The sequence below is a fragment of the Phascolarctos cinereus genome, unplaced genomic scaffold, assembly GCF_003287225.1.
Source record: "Phascolarctos cinereus isolate Bilbo 61053 unplaced genomic scaffold, phaCin_HiC Scaffold_726;HRSCAF=1367, whole genome shotgun sequence".
NCBI lineage: Eukaryota > Metazoa > Chordata > Mammalia > Diprotodontia > Phascolarctidae > Phascolarctos > Phascolarctos cinereus.
The window spans coordinates 269,495,421-269,521,256 of record NW_027556098.1 but is presented as its reverse complement, the minus strand read 5'-3'; the positions used below and the strand labels follow the sequence as shown (position 1 = coordinate 269,521,256).

The window sequence follows — 25,836 nt, the reverse complement described above, 5'->3', positions numbered from 1 at the left end:
GCCTCTTCATGTGACTTCCCCCTTGGGAGGTTGGTTCCAGCAGAGATTTCCTGAGCATGAGAAGCTCTTGGGTTGTAAGGACTCCAGCTGTGGGGTCCGTAGATTGCTGTGCATAAGCCACCAAAGAGCCTGCTTCAAGACATACTCTCCTTTTGTCTATATCCAGGGGCATCTGAGTCATTAGAAAGTATGACTAGCACATGATCATGTGAACCCAAGTTTGACTGCTCAAGTGATAAAACTTGGAGAAACTCAAATTAAATCATGATATATGCCTCCTCTGGCTCCCCCTGCCCCAGTAAGGCAAAGCTTAAAAGGAAAATGGGATTAAGGAACAAGAAGAGGGGCAATAAGCATAACTGGAGTGAGGAGAGTTGTGTGACTGTACTTTGGACTCCCACTAGGGAATAGCTGTGTATGTACATGAAGTACATATCCCTCCTAATTCTCTTCCCATAGAGAAAAAAAGGAATTTCAGAGAAATTAGTATGTATTTGATTTTGATTTTTGATCTTGATTTGATTTTGATGAATTGATATGTTGTATAAGGGATAGCTAGGTGGCACAGTGGATAGAGTGCTTGTCCTGGAGTCAGGAAGACTCATCTGTCTGAGTTCAGATCTGGCCTCAGACACTTACTCTGGGCAAGTCACCTAACCGTGTTTGCCTCAGTTCCTTCATCTGTAAAATGAGCTGGAGGAAGGAAATGGTAAACCATTCTAGTATCTTTGCCAAGAAAACCCCAAATGAGGTCATGAAGAGTCGGACATGACTGAAGGGATTGGACAACAAGCTGTTGTATACAACTTGCATCAATTAAATCAACAAACTAGCATTTATTAGACACCTACTATGTATTAGGCATTGTGCTAGATGATGTGGAAACAAAGATGAAAGTAACATGAAGCCTTGCCCTTAAGGAATGTGAAAGTAGCTACCTGATGGAGAAGTGGGGAAGGGGCTTCATATCATTGCCTTATGACTGGGGGAAAGAGGGAAGAAAACGTGTGAATATAGGTATGTTTAGAACAGATGTGAGGTAATTAGGGGAGTATTTGGGTGGGAGCTATCAGGAAAACTTTCTACTTTATGTAGAAAGTGGCATTTGAGCTGAGCATTGAAGAAAGCTAGGGAATCTTAGAGATGGAGGTAGGGGAGAGGAGAAGACAGTGCATTCCAGACGTGGGGCATGGCTAGTGCAAAGGGTTGGAGATGGGAGATGAATGTTGCGAATGAAAAGCAGACTGAACCATAGAGTGCATGAGTGTTCTCAGAGAGGATAGAGAGTAGATACATGTAGATGAGTCTTACTATATCCACTGCGTCACCTAGCTGCTGACCTCTTAGCCAGAGCCGGCTGCTAGAAGAGCTTAGCTATCTGTAGTCAGAGGACAGAGTTTCAATTCTCAGCTCCATCAATTACTGTGTGACCTTGAGCAAGTCATCTAACCTTTATGGGCCTTTGTTTCTTTATCTGTTAAATGAGAGAATTTGGCTTCTAAAGCACTTTTTAGTTCTAAATCTATGATCCTTAGATCTTAAATCCTAATGCAAACAGAGATGACTTTCCTGCCAAGTGCACTGCCCAGGTCATAATTAATCATTTCTTGTTATAATCTGCTTAAAAAATGATTTTCTTAAACCCCTATAGCCTCACTGTTGGCTTCCCTTGATCCTGGCCTCATTTTTAACTGAACTAAAGCCTCATCTGGTGTGTACAGGAAGGTTTTTGCTTGGTGTTCAGTTGGCTTAAGGTCTAGCTCTCTAAGAGATGAAGATCTCACACAAGTTTCTTTTTAAAAATTTGTTTTTTTAATTTTTTTAACATTCTTTTTTTTTTAAATAAAATTTTGAGCTTCAAATTTTCTCTGTCTCTCTTTTCCCTCCTCCCTAAGATGGTAAGCAATTTGATCATGTAAATCATGTAAAACATATTTATGTATTAGTCATGTTGTGAAAGAAGAAACAGAACGAAAGGAAAAAACCATGAAAAAAAAATAAAGTGTAAAGAGTATGCTTCAATGCAACAGGAGCTCTACAGCCAAATGTTGACTATGGAAGGGGAGTATACCCACCTTATTTCTACCTTGTCCTGCCTCTTTGGACACCAACGCCTCACCCAGCTGAAGAGCCATTGCCCCAGTAAGCTAGGAGGGCTTTCTCTATATAAAATTGACCCTCTGGATTTATTTTAAACCTCTTAATTTTCTCCAAAGATAGTGTCCCAGATAGGAAGTAGGCAGAGCTTCCTTGGTAAGCCACAATGCATCCATCTTAGGGCCAGCAATCTCTTTAGCTTGGCCTGACCCCCTTGACATCTCTGTGGTGGCTTCTCCATCCCTCTTGGCAGAAGGCAGAAAATAACCTGTCTAGGAAAGGACTGATGGGAAAAGATATTGGATTTGTTAGGGGCAGGAATGACAGTAAGCAGATATATTCTAGGTGATTTTATTTCTTCTCACTTCCCCCCTTCCCCAAGGTCACTGCTGTCTCTAACTTCTGGATCTCTGCTTCTCCCTTCTCCATTGCAGGATCTGTGTGGTGCCACCACCTGCGATACCCTGGGAATGGCTGATGTGGGCACCATGTGTGACCCCAAGAGAAGCTGCTCGGTCATTGAGGATGATGGGCTTCCATCTGCCTTCACTACTGCCCATGAGCTAGGTAAGGCTGGACAACAGAGAGAGAGAGAGAGAGAGAGAGAGAGAGAGAGAGAGAGAGAGAGAGAGAGAGAGAGAGAGAGAGAGAGAGAGAGAGAGAGAGAGAGAGAGAGGGGAATTCTTCTCTTCTGCTCCTGGGCTTAGCTGGCTTTGCTCTGAATGTTTCCAAGGCTCAGAGAGTCCTGTGATACTGAATGAGCACCTAAAAGAAGCACTCTTCTGGCATGTACAGGAAGGTTTTTGCTCGGTGTTCAGTTGGCTAAAGGTCTAGCTCTCTGAGATGAAGATTTGACAGGAATTTCTTTTTAAAAATTTGTTGCAACATTCTTTTTGGGACACTGTGAAGAGATGCAAAAAAAGAGGGAACTCACAGCCTGATTGACAATGGCAGGGAGAAAGATTGGCTGCAGGCATAAAAAGGACCTAAGAACATTTATAAAGCAGTATGGAAACAAGTGTACATGACTTGAGGGAAGGAGACAGACTAAGTACGTGAGGATTATATCATCTTTTTCAGCTATCACCCCATGCTTCTCAGTTGCTCCAGGCTGCTTCCTGGCCCAACTTTCTGCCTCTGGCACCAGCTTTGTGGGGTCCCTTCCCCAGAAAGCTATTTTTCACTTTTGTCCCACATTTCTTCTTATCTCTGCCTGTCTGTCCTCTGAGTGGTCTGCTTCCCTAGCCTAAATAACCACTTTCTTCTGTTTTACCCACCCAGGTCACGTGTTCAACATGCCCCATGACAATGTGAAGGTGTGTGAGGAGGTGTTTGGGAAGCTACGGGCCAACCACATGATGTCCCCTACACTTATCCAGATTGACCGTGCCAACCCCTGGTCAGCCTGCAGTGCTGCCATCATCACTGACTTCCTGGACAGTGGACATGGTGAGCAGGGGGTATTAAAGGAGGAAGGAAGAAAGGCCTCAGTGGGAGGCCATGTGTTATTACTGAAGGGTTGCAATGAGGAAACTATTTTATAAATTGAAAAATGCCATATAAATAGTAGCTATTATTGTTACTAGATAGCTTGTTGGACTAGAGTTCTGATCCCCAACTGTGGGCTTTGGACAATAGTAGGAGGTGCTATGGAACAGTGAAAAGAACACCATCTCTGGAGTAAGAGGTATGTTCAGTCATCTTTCAGTTGTGTCTGACTCTGTGACCCCATTTGGGGTTTCCTTGGCAGAGACACTGGAGTGGTTTGCCATTTCCTTCCCTGGCTCATTTTACAGATGAGGAAACTGAGGCAAACAGGGTTTAGTGACTTGCCCAGGGTTACATAGCTAGTAAATGTCTGAGGCCAGATTAGAACTCAGGAAAAGGAGTCTTCCTGACTCCGGGCCCAGCACTGTATCTACTGCACCACCTAGCTCCCCTTTTGCAATATGAGGACCTGGGTTCAAATCCTACCCCTGACTCTTACTACCTGGATGACCTTGGCAAGTTGCTTAATCTCTTTGGGCCTCTGCTTCTTCATCTGTAAAGTGGAGTTGGACTAGATGGTGTCTGAGGTCTACTCTAGATCTACTATTGTATGATTTTAGGCCATTGCCAGTCATGTTGTAGTACGTTGTGCCTCTGTTCTGCAGACAGAGTTCAAGATTTAATTAGCTCCTAGTAATAGCCCAGGATTTTTTTTTTTGTAAGAAGAAAGCTATTATTTATGCTGGAATCTCTTATAAAAGATCTTTCCAAGAGTCAGGAGAAGAAAATAATTTATGTGTGTCCACCTTGGTAGAAGGAGTAGCTAGGATGTAGGATGAATAACAGCAGGAAACGCACAGATGTTTACAAAAGTTAAAATCAAAAATAGGAGTTAGGTAGAAAAATAAAATAATGAAAGAAAAAAAAAATAAAAATAGGAGCCGGGAATAAAAATCCTTGGGCTGTGCAGAGATGGCAAAAGTATGGCTTACAGGAAAGTTGAACTAGAGATCTTAATATAAGGTGGTAGATTTTACGACAAGTATCGCTGAGACTTGCTGGAATAGGCCCAACGACTGGAATAAAGCTCTGGGGGGAGAGACACAGCTCAGAAGAGCAGGACAAGTGTGTGTCTCTGTGTGAGATGCTGTGATATAGAATAGCATTATATATTAAAAAGTTATGCTCATGTGAAGAAATCTAGGAACCAAGGAAGTGGTTAGAAGGAGGCATGGTGAAGATCATTAATGGCCAAAGCAGGAGCAATGTTGTCATCTTAATATACTAAGAACAATAAAAAAAAAGCTTAAAGCTGTATTTGGGAAAAAAAGGAAGGCCAAAGAAGGGATAGGATAGCTATTTAGGGGTATATATGATAATGATAACAGATGATAGAGTGAAAGCAGAGTTGTTCTACTCTATATTTTGTTTCTGTTTTCTTTGGATTGCAAAGGACAGAGCAGAAGTAGCCAATAGGGACTTAATACCTGAGATAAGTAGGGTGATAGAACTCCTTGCTGCTCTTGATGTGTTCAACTCACCAGACCTAGACAAACTGTCCCAACCTACTGAAAAAAAACTGGGAGATGTCACTGCCATGCTAGCATCAGTGATACTTGGAAGATTGTGGAGACTGCAAGAGGTACCACAGGATTGGAGAAGAGCAAACATTGTTTACATTAAAAAAAAAAGGATGAGAAAGGAGTCCCCAGATGATAGGCTAGTGAACTTGACTTAGATTCTTGGCAAAAATCTAGAAGATATTAGCAAAAGGATGGTTAGTGAACTTTTGGATAATGATAGTAGTGATGATGGAGAACCACTATGGCTTCAAAAATGGATCATATCAGACTGACCTTATTTCCCTTTTTGACAGGACTACTGCACAGGTATTGAGAATATGTGGTAGATGCAGTTTACCTGCGTTTTAGCAAAGCATTTTACAAAGTCTCTCATCCTATTCTGGAAAATATGGAGAGATAACAGGCTAGAGAATAGTGTAATTGGGTAGAATTAGTGGAATGAATAGCTCCAAAGAGTAGTCATTATAGCTCCTTTTCAATTTGGAAGAAGGTTGCCAGCGGAGTGTTCCAGGGAACTGGGCTTGGCCCTGGGCTGCTTACTATTTTTTATCAGTGTCTATCTAAGCTAGCATGCTTATCAATTTTGCAAATAACATAAGGCTAATTTATTACATGAGAGAAAAAGATTTAAACAGGTTAGATTTCAAATGGATCTTTGATTTCATTGATGAGAATGTCTTCTCCAGTGATGCAGATCACAATTCTTTCATGCCTGTGTATCTTGTATGGCTCTTGGCCTTATCATCACAGAAGTTCACTACAGGCAGAGTACTAAGTGTGCTGGGAGTCTTTCTTGCTTTCTAGTTCTTTGTAGTTCCTTCTCTGTTATATGTTACAACCTGCTCATGGTAACCATATAATTTTCCATTTGCCCTCTGAATAATATTATTTAAACATTAAATACTTTATTTAATAAATATAATAAATAAAAATATAATATTAAAATAAATAAAATAAGTATAATAAAATATAAATAATAATAAATAAAATAATAATAAAATAAATATAAGTAAATAAAAATAAAAAAATAATAAGATACGATGAAATATAAAATAATAAAATTATAATAAAAATAAATAAATAAATGAAAATAAATAAAAAATAATAAAATAAAATATTTTAAAAATTCTTCAGAGTCTATATTTGCAGTCATATAAACTTTACAAAAACTTGGCAAGATACTCAAGTAGGCATTTGAGGATGAAAATTTTGGGGACGAAAATAGAAAGATGACAAACAGAAGAAAAATGGAAAAGATCTGCAAAAACTTTTTATAATAAAATCTTCAAATCATTAAAGATGATAAAGCCATCACACTTGGACTGTAATGTCACAATCTCAGATGAACTTAGAAGTTAGAGATGGTGTTAGAGAAAACAAAGACAAGAAAAGCAGCTATGTTAGACCAAATGTACAAAAAGGAAACCATTGCTGGAAGTAACACAGTTGTGAGAGAGTTGAAGAATTGATTCACAAAATATTTAAAGAAAGTAATGATACCAAAAATTCAGATTTTAGTAATGTCTTAAATCCTAAATTGGACATTTGCCCAGGTTCACACAGCTAGTAAGTATTTGAGGCCAGATTTGAACTGAGAAAGATGAGTCTTCCTGACTCCAGGTCTGGCACTCTATCCACTGTACCATCTAGTCGCCTTGGTATAAGGAAAAATTTCCTAATAGTTAGAATGATCCAAAAGTGGAATAGTCTATTGTAGGAAAGAGTAGGTATCCCTTATTAGAGAAATTCAGACAAAGGCTGGATGCTCAATTGTTGGGTATATTGCAGAGAGGATTCTTTCAGGTATAAGCTGGATGAGGTGGTTTCTGAGATACCTTCCAGCTAGACAGTACATGGCATAATGAATGGAGTGAATGGACTTATAGTAAATAAGTTTATTTCTGAGTGTAGCAATTTAGGAAGGATATTGATAACCTAGAAGGTGTATAGAGGGGGGGGCCACCAGAATGATAAAGGGCCTCAAGTTCCAGATCACTTAATGATCACTGAGAGAGCTGGGAATGAAAGAAGCCACTTCAGGAAACATGATAGCTGTCCTTAAATATTTGAAAGATTATTATCTGGAAGAGGGGGTTATACTTATTCTACTTATACTCTATAGGGCAGAACAATGTGGATAAGAGTTGAAGAGGTAAATTTAGGTTTGGTATAAGGAACCGTTTTTCATTCGTGTCTGAATCTCTGTGACCTATTTTGGGGTTTTCTTGGTAAAGATACTAGAGTGGTTTGCCATTTCCTTCTCCAGCTCATTTTACAGATGAGGATACTAAGGCAAACAGGGTTAAGTGGCTTGCTCAGGTTCATACAGCTAAAAGTGTCTGAGAACAGATTTGAACTCAGGAAGAGGAGTCTTCCTGATTCTAGTTTTGGCCCTCTATCCACTGTACCACCTAGTTGTCCTGGTATAAGGAAGAACTTCCTAATAGTTAGAATGATTCAAAAGTGGAATAGTCTGTTATGGGAAAGAGTAGGTGCCCCTCATTACAGGAATTCAGACAAAGGCTGGATGCTCAATTGTTGGGTATGTTGCAGAGGGGATTCTTTCAGGTATAGGCTGGATATGAGGTAGTCTCTGAGCTACCTTTCAGTTAGACAGTGTATGGCATAATGAATAGAGTGGGTGGACTTAGAGTAAATAAGACCTGAATTTAGATCCTGCCTCAGACACTTGCTAGCTTATATGACCCATGACAAGTCCTTTAATCTCTCTTTGCCTCAATTTCCTCATCTATAAAACAGGGATAATAATAGTACCTAAGTCATAGGTTTATAATGAGGATCAAATGTATGCTTTGCAAACCTTAAAGTCCTCTATAAATGCTAGCTATTCTTCCAACTCTCAGATTCTGGGATCTTGAGTTAGGACAATTGACTTATAGCCCTAGTTAAGGTCTTTACTGAGGCAGCTATGTGGCACAGAGGATGGAGTGCTGGGTCTTGGAATCAGGAAGACTCATCTTCCTGAATTCAAATCTGGCCTCAGACACTTACTAGCTGCGTGATCCTGGCAAGTCACTTAACCCTGCTTGCCTCAATTTCCTCATCTGTAAAATGAGCTGGAGAAGGTAATAGCAAAGCATTCCAGGATCTTTGCCAAGAAAACCCCGAATGGGGCCACAAAGAGTCAGAAGTGACTGAACAACAGAATAACAAGGACGACAACTTCACTTGCTGTCTCTCTTGGTAAAACACTAAATCTCACCTTTGTAAGGCTTTGGTTTCCTTGTCTCTAATATGGTTAGAACAGTTCCTATCCTCTATGCCTCATATGATTATGAGGCTGGAATGATATGATAGGAAAGAGAGTGCTTTGATAGTGAAAGCCTGTCTCAGGAACAGGCTGAATGGAGGCAGGATCATGGACTAAAAGAGCTCTTTTGTTTCTAGATTTTCAAATATAAAGGGTGTAGGGGTGGAAAACTCTTTTGCTTCTTCCTCTTTTGGGGAGTAGCCCTTGACTGCTGCTAATTCATCAAGCATCCAGCAGCCTGGCCTCTCTCACCTCCCCTCTGCTCAATCCCCTTGGCTCTCCACAGGTGACTGCCTCTTGGACCAACCCAGCAAGCCCATTTCACTGCCAGAGGATCTGCCAGGATCCAGCTACACCCTGAACCAGCAGTGCGAGCTAGCCTTCGGTGTGGGCTCCAAACCCTGCCCCTACATGCAGTACTGCACCAAGCTGTGGTGTACGGGCAAGGCAAAGGGCCAGATGGTGTGCCAGACCCGCCACTTCCCCTGGGCAGATGGCACTGGGTGTGGCGAAGGCAAGTTTTGCCTGAAGGGGGCCTGTGTGGAGAGGCACAACATCAGTAAGTACAGGGTGAGTACCATAGGCTGCTCTTTGCTGGGGATGCCAGTGAGTGGCAGGGCAGGGTGGGGTGCCTCTTATAATTCCCTTCTTTTTTTTATTTGTAAAGGTTTAAATTTTAAACTTAAATACAAAATAAGAAAAGAAAAAAGAAACAAACTTTATGCTAAAATGATACAAAATAAGAAAAAGAAAGCATTGCCATATGCACAGAAGAATGTTGAGAGAGGATTCAAAATATACAGCAATAAATTTCCATTTCAAGAAAGCCTATATAATAAATACTACACATTGTGTTGAGAACTGTCCACCTTTTCTTTGCTTCCTTGTAAGTTTTCTTTTGTTCTCTGCTATGTGCTTCTTACTTTGTTCTTTTTTCTCCCGTCTCCCCGGAGAGTATGATTCCCTTCTGTAGGAACCTAGTGTCTAGGAAGAGACAAGGGCCCCCATATGAGAACTGAGGGACCTAGATTCCATTTCTTCTACTAATTCATTGTATGACCTTAGGGATAGTGTATTTTTCACTGGACCTCAGTTCTTCTATCATCTCTCTCTCTCTCTCTCTCTCTCTCTCACTCATCTATTTATCTCTCTCTCTCTCTATCCCTCTCTACTTCCTAACTTTTAAGGAATAGGGAGAGGAGATGAAGGAACTTAATGGGTTTTATTGAATGACTTGACAAAAAACCTTCCAGAGGGAGTAGGAGTTAGGACCTCATATTTCTGTGTCCTCTCTTTCTACCTTGAGGAACCCTAAACTTGACCTAGAACCCTTCAGGGATGCTCTTTCCCCATTAATGTCATCAAGTTGGGATTCATTCATTCATTCATAATTCAATGAATAAATACTTATTAAACACTTCTTAGGTGCCAGACACTCTCCTGGGTGTTGTGCTGTACTGTACCAAACTGTACCAGCTGTGGCTCTGTCCTCAAGGAGCTTCCAGTCTAGTAGGCTGCTAGTGACAGGAACTTAAAGTGAGCCATGAGTAAGAAGCCTGAATGAATCTCAGTGGGTTTGCTGAACCTGGAATCAAAGGTCATAATTGATTTTTACTGACCTGGGATTCCCCTCCACCCTTTGCAATCCTGCTCCAACCTTTCAGATCAGAACATTACCTTGCTGGTAAGTCATCACCTCATTTGCTTCATGTCTCTGGCTCAAGGACTTCATGACCCTCAAGGGAAGCCCCATAATGAATCCACTGTCTTCTTTGTCATGTTAGAACATCTTTCTGGTTACTGAGTGAGGGCTTGCCTCTATTTGATGGGAGGGTGAGGCTTGTTCACCAAAAACAACATTCACTTAGGGGCTAGTTACTTATATTGACCTGGAAGTTGTACAGAGCAATTTAGATATAGCCCTGCCCTCTTAGGGGTTTGTAGTCTGAGTGAGAGGCATGTTTGCCAGAGGATAGAGAGAGGAATAGAATAAATATGTTGAATAAGTACACAAAAAGGTTTAAGCCTTTCTCTTCGGGTGTGGAAAGTGGTGTCACTAACAGTTCTACTTAGCCTCAATCCTCTTCCCCACTTCCCCCTCCATTCCCAGGATAGCTTGCTTCTGGCTTCTCCTTATCTGTGCTGGAGTGGGAGTCTAAGTTGCCAGATAAACGTGTGACCCTCACTCCATTGTAGTTACTGGAAAATGTGTTGCTTCTGAGGTGGCAAGATCCCCTTCACTGGGGGGTCTTCAAGGGGTGGCTGCTGGTTAGAAACATTTGTCAGAAATGTTATTCAAGAAATTTCTTTAAGTTGAATGACATGATCTATAAGGTCCCTTCCAGCTCTAATTTTCTGGTCCTGGGATCTAATACATATAATTTAAGCCATAGTAGAAAGAGTATTGGGCTTAGGGTTAGGAAGTAGTGGTTTTAAATCATGCATCTTATACTTGCTAGCTCTATGACTTTGGACAAGTCACTTGACCCCTCTATGTGCCTCAGATCATTCCTTAAGACATAAGTCACAGAGGAGCTGTGATCTTCATAAGAGCAAAGTGATCCCATTCCAGGACTTCCCTATTCTGATGAAATCAGAGTATTTTCTATTTTTGTAATATTTTACATTCCAGGCTAGCGCAATGTTGGTCGCACGGTATGTGCTCAGGGATTGCAAACTCATTTGAAAATATTAAAATGCCAGGAAAACATGATTTGGAGGCTAAATTTACTGTTCCCCCTCTCCCTGGGCCCTAAACAAAATCAAACCCTCATTCCATAATCTATCTCAGAGTTGAAATGATTTTAGGAATGTGGGAAGCTGAATATTGTCAGTATCACTAATCCCACCCATTAGCAGACTATGCTCTATGGTGCAATCTAGCAATTTCACCTGGATGGTGAAGGGCAAGGAGGCTGGGTTGACTTAGAGTTATAATTAAAATATTTAATCTATTTAAAGAAGTACTTTTAGATTCATAAGGTCACACTATTTTTTCCCCTTTTATATCAGTATCACTTCTTAATAACTCTTCTCTCCTAAGAGAATAAAAATATAACTATGCAAAATAAATCAACAGGTTAAGCTTGTCTGACAATGTATCCTTCATCCCACATCTGTAGTCTACAACCTTTCCACTGAGAGGAGGCAGGCCTGTTTTGTCAACAATTCACTGCAGTCTCTATTGGTCATTACATTTTTTGGAGTTCTAATGAGTTTCTCTTTACATTGTTGTGGTCATTGTATAAATTGTTCTTCTGTTTCCACTTACTTTACATTGTATCAGTTCATACAAATCCCCCTAAATTTCCTTAAATTCTTCATGTATACATTCTTATAGCACAGTTATACATTATATTCTTCTGTCACCATTTATTCAGCAATTTCCCAACTTATGTGCACTGACTTTAAGACAGAATGTTAATGGGGGAAAAGGAGAATATTAGGAAAGACAAGAAATGATATAACTAGTGGCAGTTTGTATTCAAGCCTATGAATGTGATGTTGGTTTTACTTTTTAAAAAGGGTAGTCATTTGCCAAGGTTACATTCTTAAGTTGCTTAGCTAGCCTTTTTTTTTTTTTCCTGTAGAGAGTGCAAAGATAACTTCTAGCCAGGAATGTGCTGGTAAATGTTTTCATAACTGGCTCTCTGGGAAAAAAAGTATTCAGGACATATTTTTAAGCTTAATTTGCATTATTAACATTTTCTCCATCACTTTTTTTTTTGAAGCAATCAGGGTTAAGTGATTTGCCCAGGGTCACACAGCTAGTAAATGTCTGAGGCCAGGTTTGAACTCAGGTCTTCCTGACTCCAGGGCTGGTGCTCTATCCACTGCACTATCTATTATCTAGCTGCCCTGCCATCACTTTTTTTTTATTATATCAGGCATTTTATTTTTTTTTTATTAATTTATTTTGATTTGTCAGCAATCACTTCCATATGCTTTTAAGTTTAAAAATTTTCTCCCCCTTCTTCCCCACCACCCTCCCCAAGACAGTGTACAATCTGGTATAGGCTATGCATATACATTCCTATTAAACATATTTTCACATTAGTGATGTTGTAAGTAGGAATTAGAACCAATAGGAGGAACCACCAGAAAGAGGAAACAAAACTCAACAGAAGAGAAAAAAACCTAGCAAATAGTATGCTTCAATCTTAATTCAAATTCCATAGTTCTTTCTTTGGATGTGGATAACATTTTCCATCATGAGGCCTTTGGAGATGTCTTAGATCCTTGCATTGCTGGGAAGGGTTAAGTTTATTGGTATTAGTCATTGCACAACATGGCTGTTCCATCACTTTTTAAAGCCTAGACAATTAACAAAACAATAAATGAAGCTCTGATTTATAGCATTTGCTGATTTCTGAGGTGCAAATATTCACACTGACAATTTAACAATCCCATTTGAGTTGGCCTGAGCAGACACTGCTTCCAGCCCAGCACATGGGAATTCTGGGAAATTTTGAACCAGTGGAGTCTAAAAACTAGTATTGCTTTACTTCAGGATAAATGCACTGGGTTGTTGAGTTAGAGGAATTTCACAGATACTAAGCAGTCTTGGTCTTTCCAGGTGGATGGTTCCTGGGCCAAATGGGAACCTTATGGCCCCTGCTCTCGGACCTGTGGTGGAGGTGTGCAGTTGGCCCGACGGGAGTGTAGCAACCCTGCACCTGCCAATGGCGGCAAATATTGTGAGGGAGTGAGAGTCAAATATCGATCCTGTAACCTGGAGACATGCCCCACCTCAGGTAAGGAGGAGCCAGGATATCTTATCCTGGGAATGTGGGAGTTGCGTCTGGATGCTCCTCTAAAACATTAAAACTTTATACAAGATGTCAACCCTACAATTGGCAATGCTTAAAGGGGTCTTCGAAATCCCCTCTCCTGTCTCTGGGAAGAGGGCTTCTATACTGAGCATGAAGGATCTCTGGCCTACTTAAATTTTAAAAAATGATGTCTTTTATTTTTCACCCCCTTCATTTGCAAATCTATCCCTCTCCCTCCATTACATAGTGAGTCATCAGATCTGGCCTACTTTTTAAAGTTGTGTGGAGGGAAATGCCAGAACTTCTCTTAGTTAGGGCACTAAGGTTTCCATATTCTTATAGTAGAAGAGAGACTATTGGAAAGGACCAGCACATTGGATGTGAAGATGGAGATTCTAGTGGTATCTGGACTTGGAGAATTGGGAAAAGTGACCTTGGGGAATCTAATTCATCTCTTTCCCAAATATTTTTGGCACAGTTTATATCAGTTCTCTTAGCCTTGATTTTAGTTTTCTGTCAAATGGGGGAGAATGATAAGCAAGGATGAATGCTAAGAATGAATTTCCCATGGCTAAAAATCCCCCAGGAGTCTTGGCCTTCCCTCCCATCCCATCCAGATCTCTTTCTGAGACTCCTATATTTGCTTCCCCCACCCCAGTCTCTGGCAAGAGCTTCCGGGAGGAGCAGTGTGAGGCTTTCAATGGCTACAACCACAGCACCAATCGGCTCACCCTCACCATGGCCTGGGTGCCCAAGTACTCAGGCGTCTCACCCCGGGACAAATGCAAGCTCATCTGCCGAGCCAGCGGCACTGGCTACTTCTACGTGCTTGCGCCCAAGGTGAGTGGAGACTGGAGGGGGGAGATCACAACAAGGGTGTCTTTCTATAGAGAAAAGCTGAGGGGACATGCCAGCTCATCTATGTCTCTCTCTCTCTCTCTCTCTTCTTCCCTCCCCATGGCGACTCCGTAGGTGGTGGATGGTACCCCATGCACTCCAGATTCCACTTCAGTTTGTGTCCAGGGCAAATGCATCAAGGCAGGCTGTGATGGGAACTTGGGCTCCAAGAAGAAATTTGACAAATGTGGAGTGTGTGGGGGAGATAATAAGAGCTGCAAGAGGGTGACGGGACTCTTCACGAAACCCATGTGAGTTTTTTGTTTGTTAAGGCATAATAAGGCTATAATGGACAATTCTAACTTAAAGCTTTTTTATTTTGTAACCAACATTTATTTTCTCTACCTCCAAAATCCCATGGGCCCATTGGGGGAAAAATAATGGCAACAAAATCCCTGCAACAAAAAAACATAGTCAAGTAAAAAAATAAAATCCCATGTTGGCCATGTCCGAAAATGTGTTCTGTGCCCTGAGTTTATCTCCTCTCTCTGTCAGGAGGTAGGTAGCATGCTCCATTATCAGTCCTTTAGACTCGTGGTTGACCCAGAAATCTTAGATCTTTTTAAATTGTTTGTTTTTATGATGTTGTTCTCCTGGTTCTGCTCACTTTATTTTGCATCAGTTTATTCAAGTCTTTTCTTTTTTTTAAGTGAGGCATTTGGGGTTAAGTGACTTCCCCAGAGTCACACAGCTAGGAAGTATTATGTGTCTGAGGCCAGGTTTGAACTCAGGTCCTCCTGACTCCAGGGCCAGTGCTCTATCCACTGAGCCACCTAGCTGCCCCAGTTTATTTAAGTCTTGCCAAATTTCTCTGAAATCATCTCCATCCTTTCTTATGCCATATTGTCCTGTTACATTTGCATATCATACTTTGTTCAGCCATTCCCCAGTTAATCCTTCTTGCTCCCCTTAGTTTTCAGTTCTTTGCCACCACAAAATGAGCAGCTATAAATATTTCTGTATCTGTAACATCTTTTCCACTTTGATTTCTTTGGGGTGTAGGCCTAGTAGTGATACCACTGGGTCAATGGGTATGCAGTTTAGTAACTTTGGGGACATATTTCCAAACTGCTTTTCAAAATAGCTGTACCAATTCATCACTCCACCAAGAATGCATGAATGTGCCTGATTTCCCAAAGTCCCTCTAGCATGTGAATTTTAGGCTGGAAAGGTAGCAGCTGTTGGAGGGGGTGGTAAAGAAGGAAAGTACCTTCCCCCTCTCTCCTCCTATACCCTAGCTGTGAATTAAGGAGCTCTAGAATGACTGAGACAGATTCCAGACCCTATCCAATACCCCCAGCCATAATAATAATAATAATAATAATAATAATAATAAATAATAATAATAATAATAATAATAATAATAGCAGCATTTGTATAGCACTTTAAAATTTACAAAGCATTCATTTGAACCTCATGATGGCCCTGTGAGATAGGTGCTGTTATCATGCCCATTTTACAGGTAAGGAAACTGGAAGAACTTAAAGCTCTTGACCACATTATACAGCTAGCAAAGTCTGAGGCAAGCTATGGACTCAAGTCTTCTAGATTCCAAGTCTAGTGCTCTATATACACATTTTGCCACTTAACTGCCTAGCATGTAGTGCTTCCCTTATCCCCAAATCTCTGAAGTAAATTTCACAAGTATTTATTGAATACCTGCTATTTGTAAGGTACTATCGTGGATGCTTCCTGTGATTAAAAAACAAAGAAAACCAAATAAGCCACATTGGGAGATAAGGTGAGCACACAGGTGACATAGAACAGAGGGTGTGTCCTCTTATAAAGGTTCCTGTCTTTCTCCTGGGCTTCCTGACATTTCTTCAGGTTTGGGGGGAAGATTTGATATAAGAGAGTTGATATGAATTGGAAGAGTAGCTTTGGAGTAGGGAGCAATGAGTGGTGTGGATTTTCATTGCCTAGAAAACTGTGACTTGAAGCTCTGGTTTCTTCCAAGATCCTGGCCACATGGATCCTGTTGACTCCAAAGCTCTAGGGCAAAGGTTCCCAAGCTTATTTAGCCTACTACCCTCCTTTAAAAAAAGTACTCAGTGTGCCCCTGGAAATCTACTTTCTTTAACTCTTTAATGTTTTTTTTTTGAAATTTGCATAATTTCACAAAAATATGAAATATATTTTTAAAAAATGATGCATCTTAAACTTAATAATTTATTGTAGATTTGTGGGGTTTTTCTGCATTGAAATTTTGATGATTCAATATTGCATCATGTCACTGTAGAGTATCATATTGTAAACAAGTCATTACATATACATTCCTGCTGATGCATGCTGGACTTCCCACAATGTGCAACTTGCTCTTCTGCCAACACTTGATAGTTAAAACCTGTTGGCGGACTTGACCACTGATAGGTTATAATGTGCATTTTGTGTGTTTATTTGGAAAATCTTGTAATCACTATGACTTTAACTCTGTTACACAACAGATGAAACATGTTTTTCAACATTTTCTTCTCTCCTTTTCTTTCCTTATGCTTCCATTACCTTCTTATTTTTATTCAATACCCCCCAATTGCATCCAAGGCTACTAACACCCCCTGGATCATTTCTGCATTTCCCTAGGGGGTGGTATCGCCCCCTTTGAGAACCTCTAGAGTCTAGAGAGCCTGCCTTCTGTGTTCAAGTGAATACACTAATGCCAAGAACAGTTACTTTTCTCAAGTTCAAGTCTTGGAAAAAGTCTGTTCTTTGACAGTTGCTCTCCTTTTGCTATCAAATTTGTTGTTGTTGTTGTTGTTTTTTTTTGGGGGGGAGAGTACACAAAGGTTGACAAGGAATACATTGACACTGAGAACTTATGCCTTGGAAGGCTACCTCTGGCTGCCCACTCTGACTGAGTCTCTCTGAGGGGTGACTCGATTGCCCTTTGGACTGAGCCCTCTCTGTGTGCAGACTTGAAGTGAGAGGACATTTGGTTGCTGTATTCAGGAAGCTGACAGGGCCAAGCCATATATGTAGCAAGCAATACACAAAAAAAACCTATAGGGAGTTACGTAGACTGACCCGCATGGAAATTATCCATCTCAAGGATGATCTCTGGCATGATTTAGCCATAAGAAATTCTACCACTGAGTCATCTCCCCTAGTTGATACTTGGTGCTGCAACTACAAATGCCTTTTAGTCTTAGCCTAACCAAGCCACAATCAAGAAGGTAAATCCAGTGTTGCAGAAACAACAACAATATCCAAACCAACTGATGCCCCCTGACCCAGAACAAAAACTGTAAGCCAAAACAAATGGAAAATTAATATTTAATTATCCAAAATTCTGTATAATGCAAGCTTCAGATCATCAGCATAAATATGAAGAGGTGACGGTAATGAATGCTGGGATGTGATTGTTGTAATGACTGATCAGTTTGGGACTAGTTAGTTTGGGAAGACTGTAGGGTTAGGGATGCTTCCAACTCAGCCATCTTTACAAAGAGGCAAGTGATCATAAGAACAGAGCGGTTAGGTGGCATAGTGGATAAAGCTCTGGGTTTTGGAATCAGGAAGACTCATTCTCCTGAGTTCAACTCCAGCCTCAGATACTTACTAGTTATGTGACCCTGGGCAAGTCACTTAACCCTGTTTGCCTTAGCTTCCTAATCTGTAAAATGAGCTGGAGAAGGAAATGGCAAACCACTCCAATGTCTCTGCCAAGAAAACCCCAAATTGGGTCATGAAGAGTTGGACACAACTGAAACAACTGAACAACAACAACAAAAAATCACAGGAATAGGTGAATGTGGATTGGGTCCATGCTTTTTTTTATACTAATGCATTTAGACAGGTGCCTAGAGCATTTCAAGATTAAATGACTTGATCAGAATTACACAGACAAGTAATGAGACCCACTTTCTATCCACAATGCCATGCTCCCTCAATTTAGGGATATCATAATACCAGGTAAGAGTTGGTGCTTAATAAATGCTTGTCAATTCATTTACATATATGGCACTTTAAGATTTGCAAATTACACATTATCACATTTGATTCTTACAACAACCCTAAGAGGTAGGTAGTGCAAATATTATTATCTCAGTTACAGATGAAAGAATTGAGGTTCAGAAAGGCTGAAGGACTTGTTCATAGTCACACATTTAAGAAGTAATCTCTGAGCTCTAAATCCTATACTCCAAAGTGTCAGAGCTAGGTTTTGAACCCAGGTCTCCTGACTCAAAGTTCAGGTTCTTTTTACTATATCATGAATAATTTTTTTTCTTTTGTTGAGACTTATGATGTCATTGGTATGGAGCAAAGCCTCTGTTTAGAAATCGCCTCCACCAGTGGAGATCAGCAATATATGTCTTATCTGCAATTTATAGTCTTAGAGTTGCCAGGGGGCCCTCCATATATAATATGTGTCAGAGATGGAAGCTGATCCCAGATTTTCCTGACTTCATCATATCATGTAGCCTTTGGCCATGAACAAAGCTTAATTTAAACGAGAATTATCCAAAATTGGAAGTGTCTGCTATTAGGCTGTTAGGTTTCCCTTTAATGGAGCTCTTTAAGAAAAGGCTTGATTACCTATTGGGTACAGTGTTCTAGTATAGGATAGACTGGATGGGCTCTGAGGTCAAGTCTGTGAAGTGGTCTGAATTTTTTCTTCAGAATTAACCTGAATTAAACAGAAGCTGGACAAACCAATTGTCAGGTGGATTACAGTGGGAATTCCTTCCGTGTATGGGTTGGATTTGATTGCTCCTGAGGCCCCCTCCAACTGTTAAGTTGAGTGATTCTGTGAACCCTTACCCTATCAAAGCTTTTCTCTAACTCCTGTTCTTCCTCTCTCTCTCTCTCTCTCTCTTTTTTCTCACACAGGCATGGCTATAACTTTGTGGTGGCTATTCCAGCAGGAGCCTCGAGTATTGACATCCGCCAGCGGGGTTACCAAGGCTTGATCAGTGATGACAACTACTTGGCTCTGAAGAATGGGCAAGGCAAGTACCTGCTCAATGGGCACTTTGTGGTGTCCGCTGTGGAACGGGACCTGATGGTGAAGGGCAGCCTGGTCCGTTACAGCGGGACCAGCACAGCAGTAGAGAGGTTGCAGGCATCAAGGCCCATCCTGGAACCTTTGACTGTGGAGGTACTCTCCGTTGGCAAGATGACCCCACCTCGCATCCGATACTCTTTCTATCTACCCAAGGAACCCCGGGAGGACAAGTCTGCCTATCGCAAAGACAACCGGGGATCTTCTGTGCTCAACAACAGCGTCCTCAGTCTCTCTAACCAGGTGGAACAACAAGACAACAGGCCTTCAGCTCGTTGGGTGGTGGGCAGCTGGGGGAGCTGCTCTGTGAGCTGCGGGAGTGGACTGCAGAAACGTGTAGTGGACTGCCGGGGCTCCCCGGGACATCTTGCTGTTTCTGCCTGTGACACGGTCCAGCGGCCACAGAGACAAGGCCCTGTGGGGAGCCCTGTCCAACTTGGGAGACAGGTGCCTGGTCTCCCTGCTCCAAGAGCTGTGGCAGGGGATTTAAGAGACGACCGCTGAGGTGTCTAGGCCATGGGGGACGGCTGCTGGCCAGAGACCAGTGCGACCTTCGTCGGAAACCCCAGGAGTTGGATTTCTGCACCCTGAGACCATGTTGAATCAGGCTCTTTCTGCCACCCCCTCACTCTCCCCACCCTCACATTAGGGCCATCAGCATTCTGGTCAGCTGGCATGGTGGGCACTGGCCAGGGGGGTCACCTCAGGACCCAGCTCACATCCAGGAGCTAAGGACTATTGAACAGGGGTGAGAGGTTCTCCTCACCCTCCCTCACTTGAGCAGAGTGGTACTAAACTCACAGTCTACCTCGTGCCAGGCTCCTCCAGTGCCCAGGTGCGGGGGGGATAGGAGGGAGAACCTGAGAGGAGAGTGTACTGGGCTTGGAAGGATTGGAACCCAGTTTAAAAAGAGACCTGGAGAATGGGCATCTCCAGGGCAGAACTTCAGGTACTGTGGCACTCCCTCAAAGGAGGCCGCAGGCTGCTGGAAGAGCCGAGGCTGGCAGCCTGGCACCCTCAGGGGGCCCTGAGGGCTCTTGCACCATCTCTGAACGATGCAGGTTTTCACGGTGCTTGCAACCCACTTTCCTTTTCTTTTCTGACTGGTAATGGGAAAAAATCAAAAAAACAAAACCCCAAACCCAAGAAACTCAAAACTTTGCAGGATAAGGAGACCTTAAGGGAAAGGGGGAAATAATTAGATACCATAATGGTGAGGTCATTTTCATCACGGGGGGGAAGGGGATGGAGAGGGAGTCTTCAGGGAATCTCCCAACTTTCCCTTCTTCTTCATGGTTCCTCAAAACATTCCCCTCCTCTAACCCCCCCCACCCCGGTTTATAGAGTATTGTATTCATTTGGGGCTGGGGGTGGGGTGAGGAAATCATCTTTGAAGAATAGCCTCTATAGCTTTGTAGGGAGGAAAAGTCCTTAGAATTGAGAACAGCGGGAGAAGATGGAAGTTGAGAAAGCCTAGATCCTCATGAAAAAGGGATCGGGCTAAAAAAACAAAATCAGCTTCGGGATCCTGGAAATTGTACCAGAGCCAATGGCCAGTGGAAGGAAACCTAAGGGGTAAATTCCAGACAGGAAGGTGCTGTCACTGGGGTTGGACGCTGGCCTACTTGTATATCCAGGATCTCTTTGCTTTAAGATTCTTCTGGGTCTCACCCAGAAAGGGTGCTGTTCCCTGTTTCTCTCCAGAGGGGCCCACAAAGGGGACCTAGCTTCACCTTCTCTGTTAGCCAAACTGCCCTCAGAGTGACCGTAGCTTCATATCCCTGGAGACGGTGATGCCTCAGAGGACACAATGGTGTGGCCTACTGGTCAGAAGCAGAGAACGCTTAGGGCAAGGTGCTGAACATTGAGGTGTTTTCCCTTTCTCTGACATCAAGACTGCTGTGTGGCCTTTGGTATGTTTATTTGCCTCCCTGGACCTCAGTTTCCCCACCTGTTAAATGGGGTTAATTCCTACCTCAGGTTCTGCTTTCTGGGTACCCCTATTCTCCTTTCTTCCACCTCCTCACCACACCCTAAGCAGTGGTGACCCTACTATCCTGGAGCTGAGTGCCCTTCTCAGAAGGTCATGCTGTATGGACCATGAAGATAAGTAGATCTCTTTGGGGGAGATGCCAGTACCTTTCACCAGGCAGGGCTCCCAGTTTTGAGACAGGATCCCTCCCTAACCCCAATCCAGGTTTCCTTAGGGGCTAATATCATGAAACTTGTAGTTTCACCCGTGATAGAATTTCAGAGTTGACAGATCCCTGAGAAGCCATCTAGTCCAATCTGAACCCAAAACATGAATTCCCCTGACTTTTTTTTTTAACCTAAGAACGTTTGTAGCCTTGAGGGAAGGCATTTCAGCTAAATTCAGAGTCTACAAATGAGATGGCCCAGGTGACCTATGCCAGGGGAGTAGAAAGTATGCTTATATTCCATGGTTCCCAGGGCCCTAAAGAGACTTGGTTGGCTGTGGGTTAGAGAGAAGACTATGGTGTTAGGGATGGAGGCTTATTCATAACTATATAGCATTCTCCTTCGGAATAAAGTCATCCCAGCACAAGTTACAGGGTCTCCTATGTCTGATTGCTCAGTGATGAGCTCATTCGAGTAGAGATCCAGATCCAAGTGGTCGGGTTCCCCAGATGGGATTAAAGAAGGTAGGGTTCCTAGGGAGAGGATTTTGATTCCTCCAACCACTCAACCAACCACTAAATGAACTCTTGCCCTCTAGCCTCTCCTTAGGGCTTGAAATGAAGGGTAGAATGCCTTTAGGAGGGGAAAAATGTCCATGGCCATTGGGTGATGAAAAGTAGAGACCTTTAATGGGGACAAGGGGACAGAGCAGGACACTCCATTTTTAGTGCATCTCACTAGGAGTCAGGGATGGAGTGGGTGCTGTGAAGAAGAGGCAGGGGCATGGATGAGGGTGGGTGGGTAATAGAGAGGCTTCTACTGGGGTGACTAACCTCTTAGAAGGAGAATCCTTACTATCATTCACTTCATGTGGGTCTTTAAGGAGGAACATACTTTCTTGTTGCTGACACAGACCAGGTCCAGAAGTTTTTTTTCCCCCTAGTTGCTGGTATTTTTTTCTTCTTCCTTACTAAAAAAAAATAGGACCAAGGTATCTTATTTAGAAGTTGCTCTCGACTATGAACATTCCACTGATCAAACTATGTCTTTCAGGACAGAGCAGAGATTGAACTTGAGATAGATTTTTGGAGATCAGGTCTAGGAGGGCCCCTCAAAAAGCCAAGTTTTTTCCATTGTTTTGGGGACAAATAGGAATTGGGTTTAGCTTGGCCTTGGCCCCTTTATCCTTCCTGTGCACTGACTGTAGGAGCCTGACCCTAGCACTCACCTTACTGACCTTGTGCTGTGGGACGGGGGGAGGTTGCAAGGGGGCATCTTGAGGGGCTGTTTTTGTTTCCTCCACCTGATGACTGGCTCCCCCAAAATACCAGATCTTGTCACTGTCACTTGTGGAATTTGTTTTTGTTTTGTTCCCTTTGGGGGGGCGGGGTATGTGTGTGTGTTTGTGCGTGTGGTAAGTTTGGTTTGTTTACGCCCTGCGTACTGCAGAAGGACAGCAGAGCCTAGGTACTGGCTGGGCTATGTATACTGTGTATACCTGGGAGTTGGCTAATGAGTTGTGAACAGCTGCTCCTAATAAAGTTGTAAGGATTGAAAATCTTTGCCCGGTTTCAGTGTTTTTATCTCTTCATTAGACATTTCCCAAAGCTGAACGAAGGATCCATTCAGTTGGGAGAATATATTGATGTTCTAATTTAATTCTAGTACAATATATTTTAAAAAATCAACCAGTCAATAAGCATTTATTAAGTACCTACTATATGCTAGGTGGAAAGTGCCAGGGCTACAAAAAAAGGAAAAATAGTCTCTATTCTCAAGGACCTCGTGGTCTAACAGGGAAGACAGCATGCAAAGAACTATGCAACAAAACTGTACAAAAATGCACAAAAAACTGCACAACTATGGACAGAATAAACTGGATAATCAGTGGAGGGCAAGGCACTAGAACATTGAGAAGGGTTGGGAAAAATATATAGATCCTATTCTGGTTCATACTGGTTAACTAGGTGACTGAAAAACAAAACAACCAAGAAAACCCTTTGATTCAGCAAAAAAAAAAAGCATTTATATAAAAACATGTCCATGAGTGTATCTATGCATGTATGTACATGTATGCACATGTACCTTGTTTGTATATATGTATGTGTATATGTTATATATTCATTTAGTTTAAGGAGTTAGCATGATGAAAAATTTCATCACCCATAGCCAACTTATGGGTGAGCCTTCTATACTCAACTAAGCCAGTCTCCAGATAGCAGAAAAGGTCTGTTGCTGCCCAGTGGTTACTATCAGGTGGTGGCAGAAGCTGCTAGAGCTCCCTTTTACTTAGCCTTTGGAAACTCAAGGTCATTCCCACACTGAAATAAAGTGTCTGAAGAGGACATCTGTGGGAAGTTCAACAGGCAAATGCAGTAATTTGTTTTAAAATCACAGTTTGGGTTCCAATACCTGCTCCTAAGCCCCAGCATCTGAGGGCTTGGGCTCATTTTCTTATTCCTAGCCATCAGACACAGGAGACGAGGGTTTCTTTGGCCTTTTATGAGGAGGAGCCTTCAAAGACAGAGGCTATAAGGTCCTGCATCGATGTAGTCACAGTACTATGGGCCTGATGGCCGCATGTACTGCTCTGACCATGCCCATTTACTAGGGCAGCTAGGTGATGTTGTGGAGTGGGCCAAACTCAGGGTGATGAAGACCTGAGTTAGAATACTTTTAATAGGTCTTTGGACCTGGGTGAATGACTTAACTTCTATTCTGATTTCTTGTCTGTTAAATGGGTATAAGAAACATCTACCTCACAAGAGTTTTTGTGAGGATGAAATAAGACCATCTATGTAAAGTGCTTTGTAATCTTTAAAAATGCTATGTATGTTAGCTATTATTAACATACATAATTAATGTTATATATTAATTATATAAAATCAATAATTTAACATATTAAATAATATCTAATATTATTAAATATTAATAACAATTAAGTTGCTAATAATTATGTTATAATTTAGGTTTTGCCAAAGTAATAGCCTTTGTCAGTCCATGTACCCTGATTTTTCTTTGGGGGGGGAGGGTGCTTTGGAAAATATCACCATAGTAACTGAATAATCCTAGGTCTGGAAAGAGACCTTGAGGTTTTTGAGTAGATTATCTCCATGCCTCCAGGCAGGATCATACTCAGACCATCTCAAACAGATGAGAAGGCCTTATTTTGAAATCCCTCCAGGAGCAGAGAGAAGTTTCCTAATCATGGCTGGATCTTGGAAGGAGGCAGGAACAATTTGCTCTGTAATCCATACTCCAGTGGGGGATGCTTCCTTTGCCCCAGGAGAGAAGTAGATTTGGTGATTGCAAAAAGGGCTTTTTTTTTTCCTCCCTCGATAGTGCTCTCGTGGCCAAGTCAAGTCCTGGCAACATGCTTAACAGCCTGAGTTGGCACGCCAATCTGCAATGTGTGTGACCCCGAATAGTCTCTCCATTTCTTGTTGGCTCCTCTCCAGCTCTTGCTGAATGAGTCAGCCACAGTGCTTCAAGTCCCATCGACAAGCCCTAGAAGAGCGAAGCCTCTTCCTTTTGGCCTCTTTGTAGACTAACCCATGAGCCAATGGCAGGAAATGATGGCTTCAAACAAGATCTTTGAACTTTCCAATGCACGTGACCACAAGAGAATCAAATTATGTTGCAAACCCAGTTGCAGTGCCAATAACCCAACAGCCATCCATCCATCCTCTCCCACTCAAAACAATCAGATGACTTCTGCTGTCCCTTTCCTCCTTCCCCCCTCTGCTCAGGAAATACTTCCATTTCAGTTTTTGAGGTCTCCTCTTCTGGTTTGATTTGCAAACCACATTCCTAATGCAGATCAGAATGCTGAAGGAGATAAGAGTTCTTGGCTTTTAGGGGCATTCCAAGGAACAGGCAGACCAACTTGTCTCCAAAAGAGAACAGCTTTGGAGGAAAAGAGAGTAGAAGGAGACAAAAGATGCAGGGAGTGTCCTTGCAACAAAGTCCTTGCAGATCTGGGCAGAGTAGGGAAAGTGCTATGTAGTTCCAATAAACAGCTCTGATAGGCTGAGATGACCTCACTGGTGTCACTGTCTTGGGACTGAGGTCACTCTTGCTTCCTTTTCTTCTGGGAAAGTACAGATTCTCCCACAGTTCATGGGCCATCTGCTCAGTTAACTATGAGGGGTGGTGGTGTAGGACTTTAAGCTTTGGGTGCAGAGGAGGGCAGACCAGGTAATTGCTGGCAATACAACCAGACCATTTATTTGGCTACGTGTAATGATGATTTTTGGGGAGGAACTCTTACCTTTAAGGGAGCAGAAGTGTCCGTGACGACAAATGATCTTATAGAGCCTCTGCCTGCATCTCTATCTACTGTTGTGGAAGCCTGGGCAAGACAGCAGGGAGGAATTTAACTTGAAATATCCATCATAATTAATGGGAGAAATTAACCCATCTCTTAAGATAAAGGAAAATAGAATTTAGAGCTGGGAGAGGCCTTAGTGATGACTTCTAGTTCAGTCTCCCCATTTTTCAGAGAAGAAAACTGGAGCCCAAGGTTGTGGAATGAGTTACTCAAAAGACTTGTCAGAACTGATGAAGAACAAGGTGAACAAAACCAGAAGA

At 42.1% G+C, this 25,836-nt stretch overlaps 1 protein-coding gene across 1 annotated transcript in view; it reads left to right on the top strand.

The window, feature by feature from the left end:
• Positions 1–22,809, top strand: part of ADAMTS15 (ADAM metallopeptidase with thrombospondin type 1 motif 15) — a 39,083-nt gene extending 16,274 nt beyond the window's left edge. The window contains 8 exon segments of the mRNA XM_020963820.2: positions 2,532–2,664; positions 3,379–3,546; positions 8,726–9,009; positions 13,016–13,193; positions 13,870–14,051; positions 14,184–14,359; positions 18,936–19,507; positions 19,510–22,809. Of these exon segments, the coding sequence (XP_020819479.1) occupies positions 2,532–2,664; positions 3,379–3,546; positions 8,726–9,009; positions 13,016–13,193; positions 13,870–14,051; positions 14,184–14,359; positions 18,936–19,507; positions 19,510–19,709 (1,893 nt within the window). The 3' untranslated portion in view covers positions 19,710–22,809.
• The last annotated feature ends 3,027 nt before the right edge of the window (positions 22,810–25,836 follow it).